A 23222-nucleotide genomic window follows, 5' to 3' on the forward strand; every position below is an offset into this window, starting at 1 on the left:
GATACAGTGATGGAGTGGGAGAGAGAGGGATGCTCTAACGGAACAGAGGAGTGTGTGTTGGGTTCGGGAGCACAGCCAGAGAAAGGCTTGACGTAATGCATAGTCATACATTAGGAAATGGGGCATGACGAACAGAAATGGGTTTATTGATCTCAGATGGTTGTATCCCATAGAAAAGTGGTCATGCCATGCTGTGGTGTGGTGTACAAGGCTGATTTGTTTGTTGCCTGTTTCATGACAGCCATGTCGTTTTTTACAGCTTGTCATTAAAACAAATGTCAGATATCACCCCTCCCTTGTAAAACTCCCCCCACACACACTTTCTAATAATGTTCTGATGTTTGTTATTTTTAAGTTTTATGTAAGATCTGCACCCAGTTTCCATGGAGCACTGGGATTCAGAGCATTAATTACACTTAATTAATATAGCATTTAATATTTTTTTAGCAGCTTGGCCTTTTTTAAATTGCTATCTACCAGTGTAAGAGCAATTTGTGTATTTGGGTTAAAAATAAATGTAAAGTTGCACATACAGTTGTATCATCTTCCCAAAAAGATCTTGTGGTGTGAGGTGTGTAGCATCCAATCCATCCATCCATTCTCTGTAGCCGCTTATCCTGTGCAGGGTTGCAAGCAAGCTGGAGCCTATCCCAGCTGACTATGGGCGAAAGGCGGGGTACACCCTGGACAAGTCATCGCAGGGCTGCATATAGAAACAAACAACCATTCACACTCACATTCACACCTATGGTCAATTTAGAGCCACCAGTTAACCTAACCTGCATGTCTTTGGACTGTGGGGGAAACCGGAGCACCCGGAGGAAACCCACGCGGACACGGGGAGAACATGCAAACTCCACACAGAAAGGCCCTCGCCGGCCACCGGGCTCAAACCCAGAACCTTCTTGCTGTGAGGCGACAGCGCTAACCACTACACCACCGTGCCACCGCAACAGCCAATCTTACACCCTAAAATCCAATCCCTCTGATCTACTCAAACATTATGTAGCTGTCTTGTATGAAAATACAGTCTTAATGTCATGTGTGAAAGATCAAAAATCAATGACAGCTGAGCTGAACTGTTGTCCACCCATTTTGTTTTGAGATGAAATCATTTATTTGCAAGCCCTGTGATGACCTGGCGACTTGTCCAGGGTGTACCCCGTCTTTCGCTCGTAGTCAGCTGGGATAGGCTCCAGCTTACCTGCGACCCTGTAGAACAGGATAAAGCGGCTACAGATAATGAGATGAGATGAGATTTATTTGCAGTTATGAGGGTCAAGACTCTGTCAGGTAGCAAGCATGCTAGTACATGGTAGCGTATTAGCGTGGTGTTTTTTGTGGGAAAATCTATTAGTAAGGGTTGTTTGATAACTAAAGGACTAATCGCAATTAAAAAAAAATCAATCTGTGAAATCCGTCACTATATGTGGGGTGTCTCGCACCTCACGTGTGATAGTGGTAATGGAGGTTTACATCATAATTAACTGGTTAATCACATCAGATCTGAATTCACTCTTGAGTACAGACTTCACCAAGTCAGCTTGGAGCCCTGATATGACGTATACTTGGGGAACTGTCCATTTGGGTCTCCTTTTGCTCTACAGGAGATCTGGATAGGTGCCGAGCATCATGTCTTTATAATAATAATGATCTAATCTGAGCCTGGCTGATTTCAGCCTGCTCTTCACTCTTGGCCCAGTTACACTGTGCTTTTGGAGTGCACGAAGAGTGAGCCAACTCTGACTCATAGCATTGCTGAAGATTTCAGCATGCTAATCATCCATTTTGATGCCTATAGGAAATGAGGCATGGTGACCAGAAATTAGTTCATTAACCTCACTCAGATCTAGTTGATAAATGATGCTTATGTGAATCTCTTCGTGACTTACTAGCCTCGTTTGTGTGGTTGTGGTCAAGCAGCGTGTATGCTGGCGATTCTTCAGTACAGATCAGATCACACTTTCAAAAAGACTCCTCAGTCCCATACCTGCTATGAAGTTGAATTCTGTCTGAATCAGTAGTGCAGAATTTGCAGATACTTTACTCATGAAGGGATAATGTTTAATTTGCTGGAACTGTGACCTCTCGTTCCCTGGTGAGGATTAGAAAAACACAAATATGATGTAGGCGTAATAAAGTCTCCAAGGTATGCTTTGAAGACAAAGACATCTCTTATGCAGGGATGGCAAAGAAAACAGGCTCCTTCTGAAAAGGCCGAGCAGTTCATGCTGGATAGTATCCCAATGCTGGAGGCTGATCTACAACTCAAAGGGGGCCATTTGGGCATGCTGACCAAATACTGGTTTTAGTACTGCATAGATAGGGCTGAACGATTTGTGAAAAATATATACTGGCGAGGGCGGCACGGTGGTGTAGTGGTTAGCGCTGTCGCCTCACAGCAAGAAGGTCCGGGTTCGAGCCCCGTGGACGGCGAGGGCCTTTCTGTGCGGAGTTTGCATGTTCTCGCCGTGTCCGCGTGGGTTTCCTCCGGGTGCTCCGGTTTCCCCCACAGTCCAAAGACATGCAGGTTAGGTTAACTGGTGACTCTAAATTGACCGTGAGTGTGAATGGTTGTCTGTGTCTATGTGTCAGCCCTGTGATGACCTGGCGACTTGTCCAGGGTGTACCCCACCTTTCGCCCGTAGTCAGCTGGGATAGGCTCCAGCTTACCTGCGACCCTGTAGAAAGATAAAGCGGCTAGAGATAATGAGATGAGATATACTGGCGATTTTTCTGGCAGATACTGTGCTTGAGATTTGATTTGCGATATAATTTTTTTTTTTTTTTAAAGTCAAGCTTCAGTTCAATATTCATTGTGTAATAGATTTAAAACGTGATGGGGCATTTCCATGAGATATCATCAAAATATTAACTCCTCTTTATGTAATGCAAAGATAAATATACTTTGTATATTTAATGTAATCTTATACAACATATTTCTGAACAAGAACACTTTACGACTTCTAGCAAATGGTGTGATTTACAATACACACTCAGTGAGCACTTTATTAGGAACACCTGTGCAACTGTTCATTCTCTATTTTCCCGTCAGCCAATCATGTGGAAACAGCGCAGCGCATAAAAACATCCCGTTTCAGCAAAAGAGCTTTCGTTAATTTTCACATCAAACATCAGAATGAGGAAATAATGTAACCGCAGGGATTTGAACTTAGTATGGTAAACGGTGTCCGGCAGGCTGGCTTGAGTATTTTAGAAACTGCTGATCTCCTGGGATTTTCACACACACTATAGTTTACACAGAATGGTGCGATCGTGGTCAGAGGAGAACGCCAGACTGGTACAACTGTGATGAGAAGAAATGCACCTCAGAATACACAACATGTCAAACTGTGAGGTGAATGGGCAATGACAACAGAAGACCACATCAGGTTTAGCTCCTGTTAGCCAAGCATAGGAATCTGAGGCTACACTTGGCACAGGTTCACAGAAATTGGACAGTTAATGATTGGAAAAAGACCAGATGATGTTTTGCCAATCTTCTACTGCCCAGATTCTGTCAGCTGCCTTCCTATCAGCATTGAACCAGTCAGGTTATTCTCCTCTAACCTCTCATCAATGAAATGTTTTGCTCTGCAGACCTGCCACTCACTGGATGTTGTGCATGAAAAACCCAGGAGATCAGCAGTTTCTGAAATACTCAAACCAGCCTGCCTGGCACCAACTTCGCCACTGTCAAAGTCACTGAGATAATAGCTTTTCCATATTAACTGAAGTTTTTAACTTGTTTCTGGATGACATGATTGGCTGCTTGGATAACTCAAGAATGAACAGATGCACTTGTGTTCCTAAGAAAATGGCAGGTGAGTGTTTGTCTTTCAATTTTGCATTAAACGAATTCTTATGGTAGACTTAATACTCTAGTAGTCGTGATGATTTACTGTCCATGTCTTTAAATGAATATAACGTGAAACATCCAGTGATAAAAACAAACAAAATCTACTCAGCGTTAAACTTTACTTTGTATGTACATACAGTATGTATCTTTCCAGGCCTGACAGTGAGATTAAGAACTAGTGAAAGCTTCAGAGTGGGAATTCATAATACAGTACTGGACTGTTTCAATCTATACTACTAACGGAAGGTCTGTCTGTCTCTCTGTCTGTTCACCTGTGCAAATCGACACAGCTGGACGCACATTACTTTGCACATGAATTGGTGACACCCCAGAGCAGCCCAAGACAACATTTTTCATTTTCCAAAACATGGGATTAGTGCTAATCCAATACACTATTCATTTCCCATAGGCTACATGCTCGCGCTAACACACTGCACGCATCCTCAGCGGGGAATCCCCTCCCCCACTTGCCCGGGAGTTTCGATTGTATGGTACATGACCTCGAAGAGAACCATTCAGAGGAAATCAGGTTCATGGGCAATTACTGCTAATGTTAACTAAAAAGGCACTCTGTAGAGTGTATACCTCTGCCAAGCCACGCATTAGAATATGCAGGTGTTTACTATGTTTACGTACATATCTGGATTTGCATCACAGTCTAATCAATTGCTCCTTGGCCCATGGCTCACCTTTTTTCAAAATTTCATCAAAATCCGTTCACTAGTTTTTGAGTTACATTGGGAACAGACAAAAAAACAATCCTGGGTCCACAAACATATCTGGATCCTGGATCTACATACATATCCGGATTGGCATCAAAATCAATTGTAATCAATTGTTCCTTGGCCCATGGCCCATCATTCAACAAAATTTCATCGAAATTCGTTCACTACATTGAGTTACGTTGCAAACAGACAAACAAACAAAAACGGAGGCAAAAACATAACCTCCTCCAACAAAGTTGGCAGAGGTAATTAATACAACAAAGCAACATGATATATTTTTTCCAAGTAAGTAGTTTTATAGAGGGTGTATATTATATTTAAATAATATTGACTGGCATTCAGTGGTATATCAGATATAATCCATCCAGCTAGCATGATACTGAACAAGTCAAAGACGAGTTCAATATCATGCTAGCTGAATGGAATATATCTGATATACGTACCACAAAAAAAAGCCAGCCAATATTATTAGTATGGTACATACACATTCGGTGGAACAATTATATCCATCCATCCATTATCTGTAGCCGCTTATCCTGTGCAGGGTTGCAGGCAAGCTGGAGCTTATCCCAGCTGACTATGGGCGAGAGGCAGGGTACACCCTGGACAAGTCGCCAGGTCATCACAGGGCTGACACATAGACACAGACAACCGTTCACACTCACATTCACACCTACGGTCAATTTAGAGTCACCAGTTAACCTAACCTGCATGTCTTTGGACTGTGGGGGAAACCGGAGCACCCGGAGGAAACCCACGCGGACACGGGGAGAACATGCAAACTCCACACAGAAAGGCCCTTGTCTGCTGCTGGGCTCGAACCCAGGACATTCTCGCTGTGAGGCGACAGTGCTAACCACTACACCACCGTGCCGCCCAGAACAATTATATATTTTACAAAAAGTTAAGAACAGGGGCCTTTCGGTGTTCAACACGTCTTTCTCTTTCAAAATTCTCTCAAAATCTTCTGTATTTAATGAAGCAAACCTGGCAGCCATGTTTGTTTACAGATTGTCATGGTCACTCGCTAGTGTGGAAGTTTTACATGTAATATGTATCTTCTGGCATTTTCAATTCACTGCAACAGTTTACTGTGGGCGCTGCCAACGAACAAAAAAATGTTTCTGTGCATGCGCAGCAGAAAACTTTCTCATTGAATATTCGCATCAGCTCCAGTGTGTGACGTAATGTTGTCTTGACAACCATGCAATATCGTAAACCATATTCAGTGCTCATTCCCCATTGGGTAGAGTGATGTAATACACGTAGAATTAGTGATATGCTAACAATATTGCATGCTATCAAACCAAATGAATGAAACCCGCTAGAAGGGAATAAAATAAATATGTTATTTACCAGGGGCGGCACGGTGGTGTAGTGGTTAGCGCTGTCGCCTCACAGCAAGAAGGTCCGGGTTCGAGCCCCGTGGCCGGCGAGGGCCTTTCTGTGTGGAGTTTGCATGTTCTCCCCGTGTCCGCGTGGGTTTCCTCCGGGTGCTCCGGTTTCCCCCACAGTCCAAAGACATGCAGGTTAGGTTAACTGGTGACTCTAAATTGACCGTAGGTGTGAATGTGAGTGTGAATGGTTGTCTGTGTCTATGTGTCAGCCCTGTGATGACCTGGCGACTTGTCCAGGGTGTACCCCGCCTTTCGCCCGTAGTCAGCTGGGATAGGCTCCAGCTTGCCTGCGACCCTGTAGAACAGGATAAAGCGGCTAGAGATAATGAGATGAGATGAGATGTTATTTACCAGCTGGGAGGTCCGTATCGTGAAATATTGTGACCGAGGGCCTCGGTCAGTATTCAAGACCGAGGTCACGGTATTTCACCATACGGACCGACCTTAAGCTGGTAAATAATATATTTATTGTTTTCTTTACCAAATTCTAACAGAAAATGAGAGCGTCCGAAAGGGAAAGCCGAGCCGAGGCAAGCCGCCATTTTGAATCCTCATTCACAGCTGTAATGCAAATTGCTTCCTCCTCGGTATACAAGTGCACTTCCATGGCAGGAAAAAAAACTACATTTTGCCGCCTATGTAGTCCCCTATTTATACAAAATTGAGTCATTCAGGATTCAGCCATGTTTTTGCTTGGCATTAGCAAGTTAGAGGTTTTTAGGTTTCTCCTGAAATGTTTTCTTTTCTTTTGTCTTCCTCAGGGTAGTAAAACGCATTTTCGCTGTGAACACTGTTGTTATTACTGTCCATGATGTAAAATTAATGCTATTTTGAATCCTCATTCACGGCTGTAATGCAAATGGCTTCCTCCTCGGTATACAAGTGCACTTCCATGGCAGGAAAAAAACTACATTTTGCTGCCTATGTAGTCCCCTATTTATACAAATAGGAGTCATTCAGGATTCAGCCATGTTTTTGCTCGGCGTTAGCAAGTTATAAGTTTTTAGCTTTCTCCTGAAATCTCATCATCTCTAGCTGCTTTATCCTGTTCTACAGGGTCGCAGGCAAGCTGGAGCCTATCCCAGCTGACTACAGGCGAAAGGCGGGGTACACCCTGGACAAGTCACCAGGTCATCACAGGGCCGACACAGAGACAAACAACCATTCACACTCACGGTCAATTTAGAGCCACCAATTAACCTAACCAGCATGTCTTTGGACTGTGGGGGAAACCGGAGCACCCGGAGGAAACCCACGCGGACAACATGCAAACTCCGCACAGAAAGGCCCTCGCCGGCCACGGGGCTCGAACCCAGAACTTCTTGCTGTGAGGCGACAGCGCTAACCACTACGCCACCGTGCCACCCCTTCTCCTGAAATGTTTTTTCTTTTATTTCTTCTTCCTCAGGGTAGTAAAACTCACTTTCACTGTGAAGACTGTCGTTATCTATATCCATGCTGTAAAATTAATGCTATTCTCCTGAGAAATGCTGGCAACAATTTATAAGATTTTTGATAATCTTATAAATAAGTCTTATGAAAAAAAGATCAATGTTGACAAAAAATTCTACTATGTTTGTTGTTGTTGTGAACGAGCGAGTCGCCAGAGGTCCATAACCGGGGTCCGTAACTGGGGTCCGTATCATAGGATACGGACCTGCTCGCCAGCCAATCAGAACGTAGGATTTGATGGCAACCGCACCGTGAAAAAAAATAAATGTTTTTATTCCATCGAGAAAGTGTCTTGTATTTATAATAATAGAAAATATAGCACCACAACAATATTACAACTCGCCCAGATTGAAAGCAGTTCAGTAAGTATCGTACAATGTTGTTTTGGAGTCTTAAACATTCAGCAAAGCAAAGATTTTGGCCACCTTCTAGCGCTGGCTGGAATACAGACATATGCACATAGCCTCACTTGTCATTCTCCTCCCTTCTTTCTCCGCTGAGATCCAAACTGACCACAAAAGGTGGAGGAGAGAATAGAAAGAAAGTGTTTAAACTCTGGGTCAGAAACACTGACCGAATCGTGAGTTGCATGGGCCTATCCCCTCAGCTTATGTCTTTATTAGAGCTGCTAGGTGGAGCAGAGCTGGGAGTTGAAATGTTTGGAGGAGTGAATAGACCTCTGTGCTGTTCTGGAGAGCTGACAGTTTCTCAGGGAGCTACTCATCATTTAGCCTTTTGTGTTCTCTGCCTTTGTGAAGCATTCCATTAATCTCTTGAAGTGATTCTGGGATTTATTTTCTCGTTAAGATTCTAGTGTGTTGCATGTGTAGATTGTGCAGCGTTGCGGTGATGAATTCACTCATGCTCTTTGGATTTGGTGAGAAATGTACTGGACTCTACCACTCCCTTCTAGTTGCCTTCACAAGTTCATGTAGGAGCGCTAATGGCATGGCACTGCATTTTCCACATTATAAGCTGGACAGAGAGGATAGGGTGTGTATGTGTGTGAGAGTTTTCCATTGACAGTCTGTCATCGGCCATCAGCATAGATGAAAACCTAAAGGTGTTCCTCCCAGAATAGCTGCCTTTGTGCCCAGCTTGTGGCACTGTGCCAGTGTGACCCTGATGCCTGCAGCTACACAGGAACTATTGTGCAGCCTGATCAGAGATCATTAGAGCTAATTAGAGGCCTGAAACCCATCCACTCGGCTCACCAGGCAGAGCAGTCGCTCAGGGGTTTGGCCTGTTCTCTGGAATGAGGAGCTTCTGCCAGCTTTTGTATCTCTGCAGGTTCCTGTGTGCTCAATTCCAAACCACATGTGACTTTTCAGAGGAATTTGTGCCATCTGCTGTGATGAGAGTGAAGCTCACTCTGCTCTGTCATTGCACTAGTTACTGTATGGGTTGATTTTAAATGTGTATTCTTGTGTTTTAACCAGGTTTGTTTCTTTTCATTTTTTCAGATCCCATAACCAACAAGCCCCAACTGCCTCCAGGTATTTGTACGTTCTCATACCGTACTTCATAAAGACTTGTTATACAGTAGATTGTAGTCTAAAAGTACATGGGCTCCAAACGTTTGAGTTCATTACCGAGAATGGTTTCTTATTCTACAGAATTACCCGAGTCTATAATAGGTGTCTTGTTGACCGAAAACAGGATATACTGAAATACATTTAAACAAATGTAATATGGTGACGTGGACAAAACATTATAAAAACACCACAAAAAAACCCCCAACAAACCCAGAATAAAGAAAATGTCCACATCCACAAGCGACAACATCAGTGTCAGAGCGCAGCTTGATTCAACTGATTCTGCTTCGAAGCATTTCATCAATCGGACACAGCTAAATTGGGACAAATGTTAAAACATTAAAAGAACACAAAAAAAAATCCTAATTTCCCATGGCCATGAGTTCTGTAATAGTAAGAACGGTCCACCTGGAAAAGCACTTAGACCATTGTAAGGGTCTGTATGTTTTGTAAGCTTCAGGCATTCCTGAAATGTTTTTGCATGTGATTCTTTTTTTTTTTTTTTTGCCTTGAATGTTTATCGGTATTTGACATGCTATATTAAATCTTCTCTCATAGCTCACATGTATGTACTGGACACTCCAACTGTGGTGGGCATCGCCTTTGCAGCCTTTGTCATAGGAGCTCTCCTTACAGGAGCTCTCTGGTTCATCTATTCACACACAGGTGAGAGTCGGCCTTCATCACTGAATTGGAGAGCTCACACACTCATACACCTGACCTGGATTTTCCCTGTTCATGCATTTCTAATAGAAGGTTACAGAAGGTTATCATTCTGTCAAAACAGGAAATGGGGAAAAGTTTGATCATGGGAAAGCTACTCAGTGCTGACAGAATAATAACAATAACATAAGGCTCACTGTAATGTAACTACTTCCTGTTTATTAGTTGAAACATGGACACGCCTCTGTTTTTAGCCATTGGAAGTGGGCATTAATGGTCCAAAAGGCATTCTGGGATATTCTGAGTACAATAGACCTGGAATTCCCCTTGCCTGCTTCGAAAGTGTGTGTGTGAGTGTGTGCATATATATATATATATATATATATGTATGTGTGTATGTATGTATACACACACACCTTATACTGGATGCCAAGATTTTAGTTGACTCTCAATGAACCCTCAAAGAAACAATCACTTTTAGACAGAGATAAGCTTGACAGTTTATGAAAATGTCATCCTTCTTGTTTGAAAGCTAGATACTAAGTTGCTCTGGTGCATAAAGAGGAAGTCAGGCAAAACACAAATCAAATTTACAGAGCATTAGCTGGAAAAGCCAATTCACTTGACTAAGAAAAGAGAGTTTGTGTGAAGTAGCAGGTAATTTTCTTTTCACTTCTCTTGCAATTAACTTTAGAAATGTGAGATGACAGAAGCCAAGAGAATGGACTATCATTTCTTCCTTGTACTATACTGATCAGCTATAACATTAAAACCACCACCTGCCTAATATTGTGCAGGTCCTCCTAGTGCTGCCAAAACAGCTCTGAAGGTGTGCTGTGGTATCTCGCACAAAGACATTAGCAGCAGAACCTTTAAATCCTTTAAGTAAGTTGTAAGGTGGGGCCTCCATGGATTGGACTTGTTTGCCCAGCACTTCCCATGGATGCTCAATCGGATTGAGATCTGGGGATTTTGGACGCCAAGTCAACACCTTAATCAGTTATAATAATCAGTTAAATTTATATAGCGCCTTTCTCATACCCAAAGTCACTTTACAATTATTGAGGGGGGAAAAAAAGTCCACCAAAAAAACCGTCAGGATGTCATTCCAATGGTGTAGCAGCCACAGTCCCACCAAAAGGCACACGAAAATAAGTCCCATACCGCCTGCACAGTCGCTGCGATACCGCCAAGCGCAAAAGCACTGCCTCACAGAGCGCTGGACAGCCACGATGTTAAAAGAGCAATGAGCTCAGTGCAGTCCGTAGCGAGGAGTACAGGCATCACCAATGGCAAACCAAGGCCTGGAGGGAACCGACACCCAAAACTGGGTCTGGAGCTACACCACAACCAATACCTTGAACTGGAACAGTTCCTCAAACCATTCCTGAACAATTTTTACAGTGTAGCAGGGCACATTATCCTGCTGAAAGAGGCCACTGCCATTAGGGAATATCATTGCCATGAAGGCGTGTACATGATCTACAAAGTAACATTCACATGAATTCAGGACCCAAGGATTCCCAGCAGAATGTTTTTAGCACCAAATGGTAGTACACCTGCTCCCAACATTCTTCTAACTGCTAGTGTATTACACCATGTAACAAAAACACATTTTACAGTTTACTATTACAAAAATTATAAAAATTATTTTGTAAAGCCACAGCACCTGCTAGGCAAAATAAACACACATAGCAGAATGTTTAAGAACACTCTAGGAACATCCAAGGGCAACAATGTCTATTTTGGGGGAAAGTTATGTGCAGAATGTGGAGGATGAAGTTGCTACTCGTCTCCACCAGTTCTCTCCATGATTCTTCACAGTGATTGATTAATTACACTCAGGAGGAGTCACATCCGCAGTTGGCATGGTGCCACTAATTCGTAGTGCCGTTGACCTGCTTCACCAGGACGTTTTTGATAGCAGACCAATTTTTTCTGGGTCTGTCTGTCTGTTTTCTTACAATCTCTTGTCACAGCCAAACCAACAGTAAGTGCTAATTATAAGTCTTAAAGTTACTTTTCATGCTGATGTAATCTTGGCATTACTTGAACGTCTGCGTGTTGAGCTAAAATAAACGTGATATCAAGTGACATGGAGATTATCTTTATCCACCTGTTTGTGTTGGAACATCTGGAAAACATCATGTTATTTCAGCTTATAGGCTTCCTCCAGAGATACAATTTGACATTTTTTGCTTAGATTAATTCATTAAGTTTTAACTTTGTTTTGTTTTGATGGAAACCACTATAATTTGATTCATGTCAGATTATAGAGCAGAGTTTTAAAAGATGACAAAATTAAAATTCTGCCCTTCCCATAGTGAGAAAGCTTCTCACTATCATTGCTGATTGTGCGCTAACATTATAACATCATACAATGCATTTTAGAAACAGAGCAGTATTAAGAAAGCTCCTAAAATACTCTTGTATTATCACATAGTGTATTAACATGAGCAGACAATACATATATGATGATAAGGAGTTTAAAAAAAAAATTAGCCCAGTTCTGTGGAAAAACCTATAGACTGCATAATACTAGCTGGGGGAATCACATTGGTCAGACTTCCTGGGTTGCCAGGTCCAGTGTGACACCCTTTGTAGTGATGATTTTCTAATAATGGCTGTAATCAATATACCCAGTTTAACTTCTCACATAGCAAACTGTTACCTCATCTGACTGGAATAACCTTAAAAGGAATTGTTTGGGACATGAACATTAAACTTCAAGGTTTTACGGTTTTCAGAGCAGCCTAAAATATTGCAGTTATTTTGAAGATGACTAAAACATGAGTAAAAAATAAGGTGGTGTTCTTTCCTCTAGAGGCAAAATTCAACCAAATGCCAGATGAAGCCTGATAGTTTCAAAGTCAAAAATCTCACTTGGTCTCTTTTTCTCTGATGCTCCATTTCGACATGCTCTCTGTATACAGCTGTATTTCCAATTAATCTATATTTACATTTATTTATTTGGCAGGTGCTTTTAGCCAAAGTGACTTTCAAGTGAGGTAGAAACCAGTCCAAGAACAGAGAGGAGTAGTTCAAAGTTAAAGAAACCGTCTGGATCAAAATTACACAAAGTACACAATGTTATACCTAAACACGCATTTAGTTCATCAATCAATACATGTTTAGTGTTTTCAGACGTAAAATCATAGCCTTCTCATGACTCTTAACCACTGAGATATCATTAGAATGATCCTGCTCTTATACACACAAGTATTCTAATTAAAGTACTGAAGTACTTTAAAAATGGTGCACCATTTTTTCACTGATCGAGAACAAAGGCAAATGTCACAGTTTAGCACTTGATTTGAACACTGTTTACATCTTGTTTAAAGGACACTTCATAACTTAACACACATCAGAAAGGCTGAAAGAGATGAGATTAAGGGAAACCATGTGGGAAGAATACTATCTTCTGATGGGGATGTGAAGTGAGGAGGAAGAGAAGAGGATGTGTGAGATGAGGAGGAAGAGAAGAGGATGTGTGAGGTGAGGAGGAAGAGAAGAGGATGTGTGAAGTGAGGAGGAGGAGAGGAGTATGCGTGAGATGAGGAGGAAGAGAAGAGCATGCGTGAGGTGAGGACAATGAGAAGAGGATGCGTGACATGAGGACAAAATGAAGAGGATGTGTCAGGTGAGGACGAAGAGAAGAGGATGGGTGAGGAGGAGGAGAGGAGTATGTGTGAGGTGAGGAGGAAGCGAAGAGCATGCATGAGGTGAGGACAAAGAGAAGAGGATGTGTGAGGTGAGGACGAAGAGAAGAGGATGTGTGAGGTGAGGATGACAAGAAGAGGATGTGTGAGGTGAGGAGGACAAGAAGAGTATGCGTGAGCTGAGGAGGAAGAGAAGAGTATGCGTGAGCTGAGGAGGAAGAGAAGAGGATGAGGTAAGGAGGAGGAGAAGAGGATGTGTGAGGTGAGTACGACGAGAAGAGGATGCGTGAGGTGAGGACCACAAGAAGAGGATATGTGAGGTGAGGATGATGAGAAGAGGGTGTGTGAGGTGAGGATGACAAGAGGATGCATGAGGTGAGGACAATGTGAAGAGGATGTGTGACGTGAGGAGAAAGAGAAAAGAATACGTGAGGTGAAGAGGAAGAGAAGAGGATTGGTGAGGTGAGGACGACAAGAAGACAATGTGTGAGGCAAGGATGACAAGAAGAGGATGTGTGAGGTGAGGATGAAATGAAGAGGATGTATGAGGTGAGGACGAAGAGAAGAGGATATGTGAGGTGAGGATGACAAGAAGAGGATGCGTGAGGTGAGGATGACAAGAAGAGGATGCATGAGGTGAGGATGACAAGAAGAGGATGTGTGAGGTGAGGAGAAAGAGAAAAGAATGCGTGAGGTGAAGAGGAAGAGAAGAGGATTGGTGAGGTGAGGAGGAAGAGAAGAGGATGTGTGAGGTGAGGATGACAAGAGGATGCATGAGGTGAGGACAATGTGAAGAGGATGTGTGACGTGAGGAGAAAGAGAAAAGAATGCGTGAGGTGAAGAGGAAGAGAAGAGGATTGGTGAGGTGAGGACGACAAGAAGACGATGTGTGAGGCGAGGATGACAAGAAGAAGATGTGTGAGGTGAGGACGAAATGAAGAGGATGTATGAGGTGAGGATGAAGAGAAGAGGATATGTGAGGTGAGGATGACAAGAAGAGGATGCGTGAGGTGAGGATGACAAGAAGAGGATGCATGAGGTGAGGATGACAAGAAGAGGATGTGTGAGGTGAGGAGAAAGAGAAAAGAATGCGTGAGGTGAAGAGGAAGAGAAGAGGATTGGTGAGGTGAGGACGACAAGAAGAGGATGTGTGAGGCGAGGATGACAAGAAGAGGATGTGTGAGGTGAGGATGAAATGAAGAGGATGTATGACGTGAGGATGAAGAGAAGAGGATATCTGAGGTGAGGATGACAAGAAGAGGATGCGTGAGGTGAGGATGACGAGAAGAGGATGCGTGAGGTGAGGAGAAAGAGAAAAGAATGTGTGAGGTGAAGAGGACGAGAAGAGGATTGGTGAGGTGAGGAGGAAGAGAAGAGGATGTATGAGGTGAGGAGGAAAAGAAAAGGATGTGTGAGGTGAGGAGGAAGAGAAGAGGATGTATGAGGTGAGGAGGAAAAGAAAAGGATGTGTGAGGTGAGGAGGAAGAGAAGAGGATGTATGAGGTAAGGAGGAAAAGAAAAGGATGTGTGAGGTGAGGAGGAAGAGAAGAGGATGTATGAGGTGAGGAGGAACTGGTTAACTCTGCAGGCTGAGGGAGGAGCAGGGCCGTTTCGGCTCGAGTCACTTGGCCGAACATTTCTGGCAGACATTAGCAGCAGTGGGGCCTAAAAAGGGAGAAGCAGACTGAGTGTGGGTTCAGCAGTGGGGAGCCCACTCACATGCATTCACAATCGCACAAGCACACAAACACACAATACACACACAGATACGGTACACTCACACTGTTCCAGATTTTAATTACCAAACGTTTTAATTCCCAAATCCACTCATTTTCTCCAGCAGTCTGTTTTTCTTGTTATTTGCACTGTCTCTCTGTCTCTCTTGCTCTTTCTCTCTCTCGCACCACACACACACACACACACACACACACACACACACACACACACACACACACACACTATTCTTGAAAAATATTTTCCTTGTGCACACAAGCACAAGGTCCCCTATCTTCAAGATATAAAGTGTTCACACACACACACACAAACACACACACAGAGAAGGAACAAGAGACACAGTCCTGGTGTATGGTCAGCCCTTTGCTAAAATATGTGTCGACACATGCCATCTGTTCTCTGCAGTTTACATTTCTTTGTCTATCTGTGGCTAAAGTTGTTATACTGCTGGATGCCAAACATGGGGTTGGCCCAAACACACTGTCAAGAGAAACATGTGATTGGCTCAGATGTGATCACGACAAACATGGGATTAGCTCAAACACACGATCAGGATTCAGTCATCTGGTGTCTGATTATACCACAGAGCAGTTGATTTTTTTTTTTTAATCTGATTGGTCAGAAGAGGGGCGGCACGGTGGTGTAGTGGTTAGCGCTGTCACCTCACAGCAAGAAGGTCCGGGTTCGAGCCCCATGGCCGGCGAGGGCCTTTCTGTGTGGAGTTTGCATGTTCTCCCCGTGTCCGCGTGGGTTTCCTCCGGGTGCTCCGGTTTCCCCCACAGTCCAAAGACATGCAGGTTAGGTTAACTGGTGACTCTAAATTGACCATAGGTGTGAATGTGAGTGTGAATGGTTGTCTGTGTCTATGTGTCAGCCCTGTGATGACCTGGCGACTTGTCCAGGGTGTACCCCGCCTTTCGCCCGTAGTCAGCTGGGATAGGCTCCAGCTCGCCTGCGACCCTGTAGAACAGGATAAAGCGGCTACAGATAATGAGATGAGATGAGATGGTCAGAAGGGGAGCATTATTTTGTATAACAGCACGGCTTGGACAGAAGTTCCAGCTGTAACATGGAGGGTCCTGGTGTCGGCACTTTGTAACAATCATGATGGTTTACAAAGTTTCCCAGCATGAGAGAGAGAGAGAGAGAGAGAAGACTGGTCCTGAGGGAACAAATGTTTGCCACAGCTATAACATAAGCGATAACAGGAACTAACTCATCTCTCGGATGTTCCATGACATTAAATCTGACTATAAACGGTTAACATGCAAGAATTGTTGTTCATTAATTAATTAACTATTGTAACTGTTGGCAAATTGCTGTGGTATAAGTGGAATAACTCACTCCAGACCTTGCGGTTATATGAAAACAATCATTCTGCTTCTCATCATGCTGCATCACACCACCCTGGCATGCATTCATTTTGGATAACCATGTGGTCTTTCGTGTGTTATTCCTTCCACACCAAAACAAGTTTACATTCTCTCTCTCTCTCTCTCTCTCTAGGTGATCCAGCAATGAGACAAACTGTGCCAAGGTCTCCTCCTGCCTCAGAGAACAGCAGTGCAGCTCACAGTATTGGCAGCACACAGAGCACACCATGCTCCAGCAGCAGTAACGCATAGCACGCACATGCGGGCACACACACACACACACACACACACACACACACACACACACACACACACACACACACATAAGATGTGGGCCTGGCAGGTCACCACATAGGGCTCCAATCACATACCTTTTTCATCAATATCAATTTTGGCTGCTTGCTGAAAGTAAAGGACTGAATGATTTTTGTACAACATCACAGCTTGTAACCGGCTCAGTTTTCATCCTAAAATAGTCGGGAATGTGGAACAGGAGAAGAAACAAAGCCTTGACAAAATGTGGATGAAAGATGAAAAATGCTGGTGAGGAACCAGACATGAAAACCCCCTACACCAGGACATTTAATTTTCTGCCATATATGGTTGGAAAGACCTGTTGATAAAAAAGCTTGTTTACTGCAATCGTTCTTATGGTGTGGAAGCATCTGGAAGATGAGAGAGTTTGATGCCGAGTGTGTGGCTGCGCGATGTTTGGTGTGCCAAAGCAAGCACAATTCGATTCGTGCAAGATTTCAGCCAGTTCATAATTAATACAATGTCTGTCTGGTTTCAGAGCAATAATAACCCTAAAGGGAAAAATATACTACATATTTGACACAAACTACTGCATTTTATCCGTTGACAAGACATTAATGTTCCATATTCCAGTGGAAAAAGTTCTTAAGAAAGATTTTTTATTTTTATTTTATGTTCCACACGCTGTATTTCTTCTGTAAGACTTATTAGAACTGCCATAAAAGCATCGCGGCCAAACCAGCAGTTAATCTTGTATTTGCCAATATTTAAAAGGATATGCTTAAGATATAAAATATATATATTACAGTATGGTCACTTTATTACAGAAAAGGCCCAAAATACATTAACCCATTAGAAGAAATACTAGATCATAATAATGAAGTTGCATTTTCAGCATTCAGGAATTTTTTTTTTTTTTTTTTTTTTGGCGGGGGGATTGGGATTAGTGTCGGAGAAATGAGCATTGCTAAGCGCTAATGTCCCACAGAAATTTGACATGAAGAACCTAATCAGATCAGGTGCATTGCAGACCCAGGTTTTCCCTGAGGTATCTTTGAAATGAAATGATTTTTATTGGATTAAAAACAAATTCCAACCTGCAATTTGTTCCCTTAGTGTAAATAGAGCCTTGATTTCATTTTCACCATCATGATTTAAACTAGTCAGTATTGACATAATATTATTCATTTAAAATCATTATACACATTATATTGTGTTGTTGTTTTTTTTAATTACATAATTGGCCAAATTTTTTTTTAATCGTGTCTCTTTATATCATTGAATATTGGTTTGTACGTTATTCGTTAAGACTAAGCCAATATGATCCTAATAACCTGCCAATAATAGAAGAAATTCTTATATTTTAGGTCTTATTACAATATTGTTGCATTATTTTTGTAATTGAAAAGGTGAATTGTAGCAATATTGGGTCCTCTAGTTTGTAAATGTCTTGATAGAGGTTTTTATCAGATAATACAGTTTATATATGGATTTATTGTAAATAAATAAATAAATAAATATAAAACTATTTTTGTATATAAAATAGACAGAATTTTACAGTGAAAATGATTTTATACAATGATATTATCCTCAATCTATCGAAAGTTTAAGCCAAGCTTATCACTTATTTTGATGTGTTTCTAATATAAGAATCGTATATAATGTAGATGATTCCTAAATAAGAAATCATTTAAAGAGGTATTTATTTATTAATGTAAATGCCCAACAAATGTATACAATGATTTGGCTTAAACAACAGAGCATTTATTTTATTATTATTATTATTTTTTCTTTTTAATAAATATTTGGAAATTATCATGTATAATCACAAAATATTTTAGAGCATCTTTCAGAAAGAACTTTATATACTGTAGATATGAAGAGCAGCTACAGGAATGAGGAGAAGCAGGAACTTGGTATCATGATCATTTAAATTTACGACAGATCTCCCCTATCTGACCATTTCACAGATTATATTATTGCCGTCATGGCTATTATATATTTATGTGCACAGCATGCAATGTACATTTTATGTAGAAATGCATAAAAATAGAAGCTGTAACTATAAGAAATATCAAAGTGATTCATCAGAAAGGTCTCCAGTATTAAAAACAGATAGAACACTTCCGGATCAGCAGAGTCCCCAGTGTTGAATTCACTCATACAGCATTCATTTATTCACACTATCTGGCCAAAAGTTTGTGGACACTTGACCATCATATCTATTTGTGTGGGTTTTTTTTTTTTTTGAACATCTCATTACAGATTGAGTCAATTTTATTGTTTTAATAATCTCAATTCCTCTGGGAAGGCTTTCCACTAGATCATGGAGCATGGCTTTGGGGATTTGTGCCCTTTCCACCACAAGAGCATCAGTGAGATCAGGCTACGATGTCGGGTGTAAAGGCCTGGGGTGTGGTCAGTGTTCCTGTTCATCCTAAAGGTGTTCAGTGGAGTTGAGGTCAGGGCTCTGTGCAGGACGTTTGAGTTCCTCATGTCAAACCATGTCTTCATGGACCTCACATAGTGCACAGGTTCACTGTCATGCTGGAACAGGTTTGGACCTCTTAGTTCCAGTGAAGGGAAATTGTAAAGATGCAGCATTCAGAGACATCCGAGACAATCGTGCGCTTCCAGTGTTGTGGCAACAGTTTGGGGAAGAACTACATATGGGTGTAATGGTCAGGTGTCACAAACTTTAGCTATATAGTACAGCTGGACAGTGTAGCTAGAGAAAAAATATTGCTTAGCGATTTGTTCTTGACATTTCTGGAGACTTACAGCAATAATTCAGCTGAAAAAGAAATTTGAAGTTTCTTTTTATCCCTCATATAGTCATTAGCTGAGACATATTAGGTTTCTGCACCGTTAAGGGCCCGGTCCCACAACACCGATAACTATAACTATACCTATAACTACAACTATGACTATACCTGTGCCTGAATTTAGTTCCAGTCTGGAGCAGTCACACCACAACTATAATCCCGACTATAATATCTGTTGGTCCTGCCACTCAGAGAAATAAATGCATGCAACTTATGAATAGTCATGGATGTTTTTCCAAGTAGTAGCACATTATTCCGGGTCATACTGTACAGCTTGGACTTCAAAACAACCCATGCACATACTCCAGTGGTTGATAAAATACAGATAGGTCACGGACTATGGAAATATAATAAAAAAGGACACAAAATATGGAGTGGTTATGGATTTTAATACAGATGCATCACGGAAGCTAATAATTTACAGATTGGTCACGGACGTTTCAGTATATTACAGATTGGTTACCGATTTCATACGGATGATGCATCATGGATAAAAATTAATTAAAGTTGAAAACACTTAAATGTTTGGACTGCTGAAGTTCATAATTAAAATATCTTACCTGCATTTATATGTTTACTTTATTAATTTACTATTGATATTTCACGGAACATATCACATATCCGTGAATAAAAGATCCGTGCTTTGTATTCTATTTTTTATTTTGCATGAATCTGTATTCTGTGACTTCATGATTCAACAAGGATGTACAAAGATGCCCGGGGAAAAATAGCACGTGCTCAGATAACGTCACATGTAAACAGTTACCTGATTGGTCAGATGTTTTATCGGATCAGGTCCAGGCCTGGAAAAATCACCCCAGAAGCAATCTCACCGATACGGATAAACCCAGGCCTGGGCTATACAGTAGGTATCGTTATCGGTCTAGCGTGCCCACCAACCACATAAACTGCAGGGGACCGATTTATTTATGGTTATCGGTGTTGTGGGACCGGGCCTCAATTCACCAGTCTCTCACCGCACCAAACATGTAAATAATCCAGTCACACAAAAAAAAGCACAGGTTAGAAAGGCCTCAAACTAACATTCCAACTAATGTCTCATTACTGTGTTGTTATTGTATATTTCCTATTGCGTTTCCATACAGGGCTTGGTTTATATGCCGTTTATGGTAGGTGTCGGTCAAAGTGAAGCCAAAGCGATTCCCACCGTCACAAACAAACATGAATGTTACCATTTCAAACATGCCTTGAGGTCAGATCACATACTGATGAAATTATGTGAGGAAAGAGGGGAGCTGGTTTGGCTTGGTTTGCTTTGTATACAGCATGTAATGTATCTTCCCATGTGAAGCTTCATAAACTCTGTGCATCTCATAACTGTGTCACTTGCTGCAGAATCTATAGAATGTATTTTATTTTAAAGCTTTTAAGTGCATGTAAACTTGTATAGATGTCTTCGAAACAGAGCAAACAGAGTATCGATATATATATATAGAAAAATATATTTGTGTATAAAGGTATATTTTTGAGAAAAGCTAAGATCTAGAGCCAAGCTATGATTTTAATCCTATACTGTGAATTCTTTTCAGATTAATTCTGTAGACACAAGGATATGGGACATGTTGACAATCCAGAGTTACACCAAGTTACCAGTTTATTATATCCACCTACCTGCTGTGCTGAAGATAATCCTTTACCCAACTCATATCTGCTCAGTGATTGGCCTACAGTGATGTATTTAAGATGGGAAGCAGGATAGATGGAGGCTGACACGTTATACATAGCAACAGATGGACTATATTCAGTAATTACAATTACAAAGTGCACTTAGTAGTAGATTTATCTGATAAACTGGCAACTCGGTGTCGATTATTTTATTTTGTTTTTATTCCCGGTTGGAAAGTGTTTCCTGTGTGTAGCATTTTTTTTTTCATTTGTGTGTCTTTTTTTGTACATCAACCGAGCACATGCTTTCCTATTTGTTGTATGTGAGTGTGCACATGTAAGAGTTTTTATCATGTTGCCTAAAACTATAGAGATTCTTTTGTCTCAAAAAATATTAAGAGTATTATTAACAAGTATTAACCAAACTTAGTTTAAAAACAAAACAAAAAAAACAGTCACCCCATTTACTCCAAGTCATTACGGGGTAAAATGCTGTGGTTCGCTGAGTGAGTGCGGCTCAGAGTCCAAGGACCTTTTGTCCAATTCCAATTCACCAAAAAACATGAAATGTGTGTCCCTTCTTCCATGACTTTCTTCTCCATGAAAAATATGCCAAATGTCAGAAGCATTTTAGAAGCAAAAACATATTTCGGCAAAACGTGTAAACAAAAATCTCAGCAATGAGAATAAAGAAATCATAAATTTTCCTTTTATTTAGAAGTTTTATTATATTCTCATTATTAAAACAGTATTTGGTGTCTCTATTTTTAAATTGTGATTCTTTCTACTGTGCTTGAGATCTTGTTATTTTGTTTGGGACTGTTGGCGTAAAATTAATTCCCGAAACAACAATGCTGTCATGTACATTGTGACGTTGGAAATTATTTAAAATACATAATCCACAGCAGTCTAGTCAAAAGCACACATTCCTAGGTCAGATATGTGTTCATGTGTTTGTATTTGTCTGAATGTTTGCTGTTATCTACCTCATTTGTGGTGTGTATGCATGGTTGGCTTTGCGTGTGTGTGTGTGTGTGTGTGTGTGTGTGTGTGTGTGTGTGTGTGTGTGTGTGTGTGTGTGTGCGCATACGTTATTGAGTTTGAGTAGCTTTATGTGCTGTTTTTCTGTCCATTACATATACATTGTAAGAATCACTAAAAGCTGGATGTTTGTCATACCATATATTTAGTAAATGTTAATGTGAACTAAAACACACTCAAAGCCGCCCTGTCGACAAATCAGGTCCGTCTGTTGGCTGTCATTTCTTGATCTCATGTGAAACATTTCATTTTTCTGTAAATAAACTGTGCTGTAAATCTGCATGCTCTCTAAATGTTCTGTATATAAAAAAATAAAGTCGTATAATCTTCACTAAGCGTGTTTGTGCGTCTGTGCCAACAAACTGTCCCTGTATGGTCTAATCTTTAGGGAAGCTATTGGCTGTGATTTTTCATATCTAGACTATTTTCCACTTTCAATAAATCTTCCTTATTGTGTATCACAAGCAACCATGGTGTTGTTAGACATTGTCTCTGAATGGCGTGCATTAACACAGTGTAAACATTGGCTCTGAAAGCACACAGTTATTCAGCCCTTTCCAGGGCGAGGTCGATATGGGATGTGAGCCATATGGACATTAAGCTTTATGAGTACACACATACATTGTATTTTCTTTGAGGCAATGTAAACCAAGCATTTTATTAAAATAAAAGTCTGGCCAAAAATATAATCTACACAACATCCCTCATATTTCAAATGTAGTTCATCACCAAAGACAAGTTTGTTCATGAGTTTTGCACCAGAGGCTAATGTAGCTAAACAGTAAGAGAAGCTGATAGTCTTCATCATAGCATGTGCATCTGCAAGTCATCACACAGTCGCATTAAATCATGACAACTTGTTTAGTGTCTGAAAGAGACTTGCTTTTTTTTCTGGCACGGTAAAACATGCTATCAAGAAAATTGGACAAAAGTACATTGTAAAGCTAAACAATAGGAGTATACATGAAGCTGGAATCACGTTCGTGCTCGGCTCATTCTCAGGTGTCACAATGCTCACTCATCAGGTGTGGCTTTCAATTGTTGTAAAACTCCACATAGACTCCCCAAGCCCCAGCTC

General features: G+C 41.3%; 1 protein-coding gene across 3 annotated transcripts in view; it reads left to right on the forward strand.

Annotated features, from left to right (window-relative positions):
- Positions 1-22475, forward strand: part of tgfbr3 (transforming growth factor, beta receptor III) — a 215115-nt gene extending 192640 nt beyond the window's left edge. For all 3 annotated transcript variants that reach the window (XM_060919731.1, XM_060919733.1, XM_060919732.1), the window contains exons 15-17: positions 8897-8929; positions 9527-9634; positions 16531-22475. In XM_060919731.1, the coding sequence (XP_060775714.1) occupies positions 8897-8929; positions 9527-9634; positions 16531-16649 (260 nt within the window). In that variant the 3' untranslated portion in view covers positions 16650-22475. The remainder of the gene's footprint in view (positions 1-8896; positions 8930-9526; positions 9635-16530) is intronic.
- The last annotated feature ends 747 nt before the right edge of the window (positions 22476-23222 follow it).

Source organism: Neoarius graeffei, chromosome 4, assembly GCF_027579695.1.
Source record: "Neoarius graeffei isolate fNeoGra1 chromosome 4, fNeoGra1.pri, whole genome shotgun sequence".
Lineage (NCBI taxonomy): Eukaryota > Metazoa > Chordata > Actinopteri > Siluriformes > Ariidae > Neoarius > Neoarius graeffei.